The sequence below is a fragment of the Pyrus communis genome, chromosome 17 (genome assembly GCF_041283825.1).
Source record: "Pyrus communis isolate YQ-2024b chromosome 17, ASM4128382v1, whole genome shotgun sequence".
NCBI classification, from domain to species: domain Eukaryota; kingdom Viridiplantae; phylum Streptophyta; class Magnoliopsida; order Rosales; family Rosaceae; genus Pyrus; species Pyrus communis.
The window spans coordinates 19,166,730-19,177,241 of NC_142581.1; the positions used below are offsets into that span (position 1 = coordinate 19,166,730).

At 37.7% G+C, this 10,512-nt stretch overlaps 1 protein-coding gene across 1 annotated transcript; it reads left to right on the plus strand.

The window, feature by feature from the left end:
• The first annotated feature begins 3,483 nt into the window (after window positions 1-3,483).
• On the plus strand, window positions 3,484-7,465 carry LOC137708269 (hexokinase-1). The gene is made up of 9 exons (XM_068447310.2): window positions 3,484-3,852; window positions 4,349-4,499; window positions 4,589-4,771; window positions 5,397-5,471; window positions 5,630-5,785; window positions 5,989-6,087; window positions 6,207-6,337; window positions 6,483-6,564; window positions 6,755-7,465. The coding sequence occupies exons 1-9, from the start codon at window positions 3,584-3,586 to the stop codon at window positions 7,100-7,102; spliced, it is 1,494 nt and encodes a 497-aa protein (XP_068303411.2). The 5' UTR covers window positions 3,484-3,583; the 3' UTR covers window positions 7,103-7,465.
• Window positions 7,466-10,512: the final 3,047 nt, after the last annotated feature.

Genomic DNA, 10,512 nt, shown 5'->3' on the forward strand with positions numbered 1-10,512 from the left:
AAGGTTAGATCAGAATAAGAAGTCCTAATCCGAATATGGTTTTAACTCGATCATCAGGAGAATTTGTTGCTATAAATAGAGAGCAGAGTGCATCATTCAAGGCCTCTCCAATTCAACACACAAATTGCCCTGTGCAAACCTCTCAAACATCTTGAGATTCTTTATTTTCTTTTTCTGCCAACACACCTTCAGTTTGGATAAACAGCACTGTGAAGGCAACCGGCGAACATCTTCAGTTTGGATAAACAACACTGCGTCGAGGTCGACTGGTTACCTATCCAAGTCTCGGTTGAGAAGGGTTTCTAAATCCTTATTGGCAGAGGTCATCTTGAAGTAAGGTGTTACAAGTTACTACATTTGGCAAATTGAACGCCGAGTGATTTTATGATTGGATACTCACAAGTGAGTGTCAGAGTTCGGCATTTTGACGGCCGAACCACATTTACCATCAAGACATACATCTCTTTTGAGTACTTGTGTCCATATAGTTTGGAGCCGGTTCGACGTGCTTATACTCTTACGAATATAATCACCATGATCGAACCCAGCGCTGACGATTCGTGAATTTCGCAGAACTAGCAGCTTTGTCTTCAGGCTTAAGAACCCGAAGGCCAAGAAGTGTTCCTTCCTCGGTCGTAATTGCAAGATCAAGAAGTCAGCAGCGCGCTCAACGCAACATCAACAAATTTTACTCCTCGGCTGAGCTCGGCCAACGAGTTGGCACGCCCCGCATAAACCGAAGAACGTAGTTAGCTCATTAGTTACTCGGCCTGCGAGCCACGTAGGCTTGGTAATTTTTAGGGTCAACAACTTGACAAGTAATTTTTTTTTTTTTTTTTTTTGGGTAAAGGGAACAATATTTTTTATTTTTCTAATATTTGTTTGTTTTAAATGTGCTAAAGCTATATTTTGGTCTGCTACTCCTTTTATTGGAGTTATCCTTCCGTTGCTAATTCTCAGATGAAATTTGTGAAATTAAATATATTCATTCGTGCTTCTATTCTTAGTTTAAACTCTGTTGAATATTTTTCTTTAAAATTGTTATAGATTTTTGCTATATCTAGTCGTAAGAATGTTTCTCTATGGTAGAAAAACATTTGTATCCTTTTCAAAAAAAGTGTCAGACACCATAGCATGCCTTATTAATTCACTTTTCCAAGTGTCTATTGCTTGACTCCACACGTGAGGATGTATGTGTGTTAATTCTAATATTAATCCATTAATACTTGATTTATCTAATATTTTGGACTAAATAGGTAAAGATTTATGAATCATTTTTAATATCTAAACTTAGGCACTAAGATGCCAGATGAGAGATAATGGAAAACAAGTGACTTGATCCTTTGGGGTTAGCGTGAACAAAACCTCTAAGCACACCGTCCGCCTACTAGCTGGGCAAGTCGAAGTTATTTTCTTTTGATCATGTGACCGAATCTAATCAATCGAATTAGAATCAGAGGTCTTGAACTCGAGTTTGTGCATCTCGAAGAAATCTCCTCCACCATTGAAGTGACTAATTTGATCTCTTAAAGTTTCCAGTAAGCTATATCTAGTGGATCAACTGCTTTACCTTTCATATCCTATTCCTCCAAACCTATTTTACTTTCTTATGTTATTCTATTTATCTGTTGCGCTCGCTTCATACTCCTAGTCTTTTATTTCTATTTGGAATTAGTGGTCTATCTTAACTAGGTCTACTAAATACTAATGGTTCTGGTTTATCCTACATTTCTTGATCCATAAAACTTCTTCTAAGTTATAGTCTTTATCAATTATATTCCTCATTTCTTCTATAGATTTAACCTGTTTACATTTAAAAAATTCTGAGGAAGGTTTCTTTCCTCTACATGTATCTCCCAATTATTTTTTGACCAATCAAAATATTTATTTAGTTCTTTATCAAAATCATTGTCTTCCATCTTCTGACAATGGTTATAAACCAATTCCATATACTCATCTAGTTTTACTGGATTCATTAATATAATCTTCCTTTTGAAGATTTACTCTTTTTACTAATCCTGTTATATTACCTATACTTCTTATATTTTCTAACATTTGATCTATCTTTTTGTTAGGATCTTCATAAGGTATCAATTGTTTATCTTTATTAATAACCGTTGATCCTAAAAACTACTTAGCCTACATGACATGCATGCCTAAATGTCGACAAGTCGACAAAACTACCCAAAACTTAGGAAAAGCTAACACATTTTTTGTATTCGACGAGGTGGCAAGATTCGAACATTAGGCTAAAAAACTAAGAATGCTAACATCACGCGTATGATGAACGCAATACTGCCCAACTTATGCTCTGATACAAAACTGACACACCCTAACCTGGAATGTCCCAATTTCATCCAAACCCGCGCGAAAACCCTTAAAATTGGGTAGTTGTTGATTCGTCTCCAAACAAACTCCGACGCTTCCTCCAAGGCTTAGGCCTTGCTCTTGGGATTGAGGGGAGTCCATTGGTAGTGGTGGTTGACGGAGTTAGCTTCACGATCATCGGATTTTCGCCGTGACCCCCAAAACCCACGGGTTCCATTCTTCCCGAAATCAAGGCTAAATCTAGTGAAATGTGATTGGAATGGAAGATGGGAGGTCATGAAAGGTTTCTCAGGTGGTGGGTGGTGACGATTTGACGGAAAAACCAACGGAAACCGCCAAAAAAGATGGCGGAGCCTGGTCGGGTTGCGGGCCAATGGGGAACCCCGCAGGTTCCTCTCCTTCTCCCCTTCTCTCATTTTTCCTCCTTTCCTCTTTTCCCATTGGTTCTCCTCATTTTCTCCCTTCCCCATTGGTCTGGTTCCTCCCTTCTTTCTCTCCTTTATCCTCCATCTCCACCGACCATCTTTCTTTTAATTTGGGCCACACACATGGCTCCACCAGATTTTGCTCCAAAAATCTGGAGCACTCCAGAAAATAACTAGTTTACTAAAATGCCCCCAACTTTAAATGTTAATATCTCATTTGTTATAACTCCAAATCATGATCTATTTGAGCCCACGCGTCCGTAGCGACGAGTACTACGGAAATACACCAAGAAAATGAACCTTACATGACATAACACGACAGTCAACACTTTGTCTCAAAGGGCATTTTCGTAAATTCACTTTTTAAAATTATAAAAATCATAATAATTGGGGACGGGTCATTACACGTGCCCATGCCTAGAACCGAATCCTCAAATCTATTTTTATAGTAGGACAATATTGTAACTTTTAATTTTTTTTTAACAAACGATATTATCTACACTAAAGAGGAGAGAATGAATTATCTACACTAAGGGGGTGGGGATGAATTAAGCCTCACAATGGGCTATCAATAATGTGGTTCAAATTTGTATTTGACGAGAATCAAAACTAAGACCTCTCACTTACAAAATAAAGAGAAATATTATTAGATCGTATTACTAACCGGGGACAATATTGTAATTATCATTGAAATTCCATTTATGTGTCCTACTCGTACAAAAGTCGCCCCAAACCGTTAAAACTTGCATCACTCCCCCAACCCACCAAAGAAACAGAGCATTTCATTTGCTTCTCCACAAACAACTCCGAACCCGAAATCAACCGAAACAATGGGGAAGAAGGCGGTGATAATCGTTACTGCGACGGCAGTGTGCGCCGCGGCAGCGGTTCTGGTGGTGCGCCACCGCATGCGGAACTCGGGACGGTGGGCCCGGGCATCGGCCATCATCAAGGAGCTCGAGGAGAAGTGTGGGACCCCCACTGGGAAGCTGAGGCAGGTGGCTGACGCCATGGCTGTCGAGATGCATGCCGGCCTCGCCTCCGAAGGTGGCAGCAAGCTCAAGATGATCATTAGCTACGTCGACAATCTCCCTACTGGGTACGTAGCCATTGAATCAATCAATCAATTGACTCTTTTGATTTCCTGACATGCATATATGTCTATTGTAGATTCTGGATCGACTTGTACCGCTTGATCTGTTTTGGGTCTGATTGATGTGGGGTGTTTTGTTTTTGTTTATATTGATTTGGGTCTCCATCGTTGGATTCAAAGTCCATTTCTTGATATCTTTGGATGTGTATATTTTTTGGGGTAAGCTCTAATGTTTTAATCTTTATAAATGGATTGAAAATTTCGGTTGAATACTCGCAGTTGCGAAAAGGGTCGATCAAAATTTGTCCAAATTGCGGGAATTTTGTATTGTTTTTCGCAGGTCGATCTCTTCTTGATCAATCGTGTTGTATTATTTGATGAGTGAATTGTACATTGTGTTTGTTTCATATTACTTGAACAGTTGTGTTACAATGAAATTTTCTGCTCTCAGATGTTGAAGTCTCCTCTTAATATGTATATATATGCGTATTTTCTATTTCAGTAATGAGAAAGGGTTGTTTTATGCATTGGATCTCGGAGGAACAAACTTCCGTGTAATGAGGGTGCAATTGGGAGGAAAGGGTCGTGGAATTATTAGCCAAGAATTTACTGAGGTCTCAATTCCTGAAAATCTTATGGTCGGGACTTCAGATGTAAGTAGATTGTCGCTAACAATGCCAATGTAAGTTAAGGTTTTTATGTGAACACACCTCTTAAATCTTGAGAATGATTGTGATTTCAGGCACTCTTTGACTACATTGCGGCAGAACTTGCTAAGTTTGTTGCTAAAGAAGGTCAAGATTATCAACTCCCTCCTGGCAGGCAGAGAGAACTAGGTTTTACCTTCTCATTCCCTGTGCTGCAATCATCAATTAATTCGGGGACCCTTATTAAGTGGACGAAAGGCTTTTCTATAGATGATGCAGTTCAGTCCTTGTTACTTTGACTTCTTTAATTTTCTGTATTATTTTTATTCTCCTTAGTTTATTTTTTTCTGTATTCTCCAATATAATCTCTTGTGAAAAAGGTGAATATTCAGCACTTATAAAGTGTGGACATATTGGTGCCGGGGATTTATAATACATTTGTCTATCTACTACAGCTACTACTTTATTCCACCTTCCCCTGTTAAAAGAAAGTTGTTTCACTTGAGTCCTAGAATTCATAAGATAAAGAATTCCTTGAATCAGTAACTTGTGATTGCGGTTCAGTTTCTGTGATATAGTTGCCCTCGTAATCCTGAAACATCAGAATTGTTAAAGTTAGCTTTTGTTTCTTAACGTTGTAGTCAGTGCCACTTCTCACTATCTTCAAGTGAGCTTCATCCTATAAACAATACACAGCAGAATTACTCTAGTCCATTTCCCCGGCCAGCCATTTCATTCAACAGTGCAAAAATACTCTAGTATATTATGTTAATTTGAAGCAATAAGCATATCTAGTATTTAAATTATCATGTGATGTCCAATAATAAACATATTCTAAACTTGTGAAACCTGTTTTGCACTCATATTTCAACCTTCATGACTTTAACTCTTGATGCTGAATAGGTTGGGCAAGATGTAGTGGCTGAATTGAGTAAAGCCATTGAAAGAACAGGCCTCGATATGCGTGTATCTGCTCTGGTAAGTAAACTTGATGAGTTATTTTCAATTATTAAATAAAAGGCCTTCGTGTCGAGTCTATGAGTATATTTGTTGGATTTGCATTGGTACGACGTAAAAATGCATTTTCAAATCAATGATAATTTAAAGTTCAGTGTTAATGGTCACTTTCTCACCAGGTTAATGACACGGTTGGGACATTAGCTGGAGGTAGGTATGTCAATCAGGATGTTATTGCTGCTGTGATTTTAGGTACAGGGACAAATGCAGCATATGTGGAACGTGCACATGCAATACCAAAATGGCATGGTCTGCTACCTAAATCAGGAGAGATGGTTAGCAACTCCTTCACTGCTTCACTGCTTCACAGCTTCACAGCTTCACGGCCATTGACTTGTGTCAATTACCTATTCAATACTTTTTTTTGTTAAATTATTCTTTTCAAACTTTTGTTAGCATTAGGATTGTAAAATTATGAAAAACAGTAGCAACTGAAAATTATAAAGTAAATCTTGAAGCTGCTGTCTGTGGACTGTAGGTTGTCAACATGGAGTGGGGTAACTTTAAGTCAGCTCACCTTCCATTGACAGAATATGATCACTCATTGGATACTGAAAGTTTGAACCGTGGTGATCAGGTGATTGTACTTGTTTACTTCCTCAATTTGTTTCTTTTTTTTTTTTTTTTTTTTTTTTGGTTTTTTTGTGACATACTCTAATACGCTTATGTTAATGCCGTTGAAATTGATTCTTTTAGATTTTTGAGAAGATAATTTCTGGAATGTACTTGGGAGAAATTGTTCGCAGAGTTCTTTGTAGGATTGCTGACGAAGCTTCCCTTTTTGGTGACACTGTTCCACCAAAGTTAAATGTTCCCTTCATTTTGAGGTTATCCCTTAGGCCCACTATGTTTTTGTAGCTGTGTATGTTGTTGTTTGGTGCATTTAATATTACTTTCCTTCCTTGGATTTATTATAGCCTTTGGGATTTTGTTTTCGCTAAGTAGTTAAAATGTGAGCTTTGAATCATGCAGGACACCTGACATGTCTGCGATGCATCACGATGCATCCTCTGATCTTAGGGTGGTACGAGAAAAATTGAAGAATGTATTGGAGGTGTGTTTAATTTCACTTCAACTACTCGCATTATTAATATCAGAAGTGGCCTTCAAAAGACGTATAAGGAGGTTGAACCTAGGGATGATGCTCTTATCTTCACGTCAATGACTTTTAAATGTTGTTGGCCATACTAATCGGATAAGTTTGTGTAGATAAAATTTTTTGAAGTGTTCCAATTCTGTTTCAGATATCAAATACTTCTCTTACAGTAAGAAAAGTTATTGTCGAGCTCTGCAATATAGTTGCTACACGTGGGGCCCGCCTTGCTGCTGCTGGAGTCTTGGGTGTACTGAAGAAACTGGGAAGAGACGCGGTCAAGGATGGGGAAAACCAGAAGACAGTGGTAGCTTTGGATGGTGGATTATACGAGCATTACACTGAATATAGCAAGTGCATGGAAAATACTCTACGAGAATTGCTCGGAGAGGAAGTTGCAGAAACTATCGTTATTGAACACTCTAATGATGGCTCTGGGATTGGAGCTGCCCTTCTCGCTGCCTCTCACTCACAATACCTAGGAATCGATGAATCCTGAATTTATCAGGATACTAGTAGAGCTTTTAGCCGAAGAAAGTTTCGCACTTTTGGTGTTTTAATCTTTCTCCGGGTTCGAACTAGAACATCTCCCATTTTTTTCTTCTTATAACCGTGCCTCTTCTCCTCTGCTCATTCACCTCTGGAATTCTTTTTTGGGGGAATTTTAGCTTGTGGCTTTGCAGAATGTGTAAGAGAGGTGGATTGATTGTATAAATGCAGGACCCGTAAGCGGCCATGCAATACTGCTTCGGCCTGCAAATTTCCATTTCTTTTTTACCTTGTGGTAATTCTTAAATTGTGCTGGTAATTCTTAATTCTTATGTTCAAAGTAATAAAAATATTGAAATGCTACTTTTAATCATGACGTTATTTCAATGATACTTTCGGAGAAGCTCTTTAGCATCTTTTTAGCTCTTAACAAAAATTCACATTTCACATTTAAAAAAAAAAAAAAAAATGAAGAAAAAGAAACGTATAAAGCAACATTTTAGATGAAAAAAATTCAAGAATTAATTGTTATTACATCTGACATTAACAGTCAATAATTAATAGGTAATGAATCTTAAAGTATTTCTCATTAACATTAAGAGTTGTTGGAGTTTTAAACTTCAACCTCGTTCGAAAAAAAGTTGGGAAAATGGCTCAACAAAGTAGGAAAAGCTATGAAAAAGTGACAAATTCACAAGATGAATGAATATGAATATACATTATACATTGGGTGTACATATCTAAATCTCACCTATATGTTTTCTCTCATTCGTAATCACAACGTAGAAATCTACTAAAAGGAGGGATACACTTGTTAATCAACATTTCTGCACCACAAGTCACATAACATGTAAAAAAAGTTAGAATGTAAACCCTGCATTATTAAATCAGATATTTTACATTATTAATCAACAAACAAATTAACAGAAAAACTGCATTACTTAGTTAATATACAGACCTGCAGAGGTAGTTTTGGTGGTGGATATGGACTTTTTGCAGTAACGTGTACACTTTAAGATATATTAATGCTACCGCTCCACCAGCAGGTTCTCCCGGATAAGAAGGCTTGTGGGCATTTAGACATACAATATTCCCTGCAGGCCTGTTCATATGGTCGTTGCAAATGCCCTTGCAATCTATCACACATTTATGTGGATCTTGGCGAGGGTAAGGAGTACTAGGGCTAGTGCTTGGGACAGGAACGTTTTGATAAGGTGGGGTCGCGGAGTCGTCCAAATAAGGTGGAGGGGGTGAGTTTTGGAGGGCGGGGTCACATGCCGGGGGATGGGGTGATTGTTGAAAAGGATCAACATAGCGAGACGGAGAGGGTGGCTTCTGACAAGAAAGGTTCCCCCAGGAGGTTGGAGGGGGTGGGCTCCACCAGGAGGGTGGAGGGGGTGACTTCCAACAGTAGGGTGGAGGGCGGTGGGCTCCACCAGTACTGTGGAGGGGCTGACTTCCAGCAAGGGGGTGGAAGGGGTGGTGACTCCCACCAGGAGGGTGGAGGGGAAGGGGTTTGAACTAAAGGGTCAAAGAGCGAGGGAGGGGGTGGCTTCCAAATCGTAGGGTTGAGGGTGCAAGGGGATAGTTTCGTAAGGGAGGAGCAACGGGAGGAAGATGGGGTGAGTTTTGTAGGGTAGGCTTTTCGTATTGACCCATAACTAGATGAAAGTATATTGTTTAGGATTTAATCGTTCGTATGATTCTTCTCCCTTCTAGGAGGTAATTAATATATATATATATATATATATATATATATATATATATTAAAATAAAGTATAACCAAACTAGGAAATCTAAATACATTCCTATTCCTCTTAATCTTTGACTCACGGTAATACTCTCCCTCAAGTTGGAGCATAGATATGTCCTAGGCCCAACTTGTCAAGTGAGTCCCAAAACCTTCTAGCTGAGACTGCATGTGTCAAAACATCTGCCAGCTGTTCATTGTCTATACAAACGGAATGTCAACCAACTTAATATCCAATTTCTCTTTTATAAAGTGTTTGTCCCACTCAACATGTTTGGTCCTATCATGTTGCATGGGATTGTTTGCTATCTCTTGCGCTGCTTGATTATCACTGTATAACAACATAGGTTCTTTAGGCTTAAACCCTATCTCAGTAAGTAGAATTTGAAGCCACAAAAGCTCATAAATACCATGTGCCATTCCTTTGTACTCAACCTCAGCTGAAGACCTCACCACCACACTTTGCTTCTTACTCCTCCAAGTTATAGGGTTACCAGCTACAAAAGTAAAGTAGCCTAAAGTAGATTGCCAATCAATAATATTTCCAGCCCAGTCTACATCCATGTATCCTTTCACTTCCATATGTTCATGCTTTCTGTATAGTAGTCCTTTCCTCGAAGTTCCCTTCAAGTAATTCAATATTCACATTACCGCGGCCATGTGATCCTCACTAGCTGTGTGCATAAATTGACTCAGCACACTTACTGTGCAAGCAATATTTGGCCTTGTGAGTGACAGGTAAATCAACCACCCTACTAACCTTTGGTACGACTTATATTTCTTTTTGTATATTTTCTTATGCTTATTTTTCTTATGACAATCATACTATGTAGTAAATCTATATTTTTACAACTCATGTAAAATTACTTCCTAGTTTTTCTCTTAGCTTTTATTTGGCTACACTCTTATCTAAGTATGTCATATATATGTTGAATTCTAGGTCTTATTGCAATATCATTTTTCTTTACATGCTTTTGCCATTCATTCCAAATCTTTTCACCTATTGGTCCTTTTATTTTTGTCATATAAGTATCTAATAATTTAATATCACTAATTCTACCTGTTCTTCCTAAATATTTGAAGAAATATGAAGTATACTCAGCTATGTACTGTAAATCATAAATTTGTAATTGTTCTAATTTCTAAATGCTCTTATTTGTTCTTGTTCGCTTCTGCCACCTAACAAATTATGATCTAGAAATTCTTGTTTAATTAAAGTAACAAAACTATCAATATTAAAATGTGTTTTAGTTACCTGATGTTGTTCCGGATTTTGAACTTTCCATGATTGAAAATAATCAAAAAATAAACCAGCTAAAATATGTTCAAAATAATGTAAAATATTTTGTGAATTACTAAAATCTAACATTAATTCTGCATGTACGCAACCTTTTTCCCATCTCTCAATTGTTCTCTCTCAATCTTGTGGATCTACATTATCTAAGTTTAATATATACCTGCTACATTAATTTGTTCTAATCATTTTAAATATGGAATCCTATTTTTTTCTAGGTGGTTTCATTATACTTTATTCAATGTAATCTACTCCTGATTGTTAATTATATTGTTCATTTGTTTGTCTCAAAAATTGTTGATCAATTCTACCTACATATCCAAGATTTTCTACTCTTGATGTACTATTTTCTTCTGCTAGATTACATACTACTTTC

Bases quoted from the DNA above. Each gene is read 5' to 3' on its own strand.
- LOC137708269 (XM_068447310.2), top strand. From the start codon at position 3,584: ATGGGGAAGAAGGCGGTGATAATCGTTACTGCGACGGCAGTGTGCGCC. The intron at 3,853-4,348 runs GTACGTAGCCAT...TTTCTATTTCAG, and splicing joins GTCGACAATCTCCCTACTGG to TAATGAGAAAGGGTTGTTTT. The intron at 6,565-6,754 runs GTGTGTTTAATT...ATTCTGTTTCAG, and splicing joins AATTGAAGAATGTATTGGAG to ATATCAAATACTTCTCTTAC.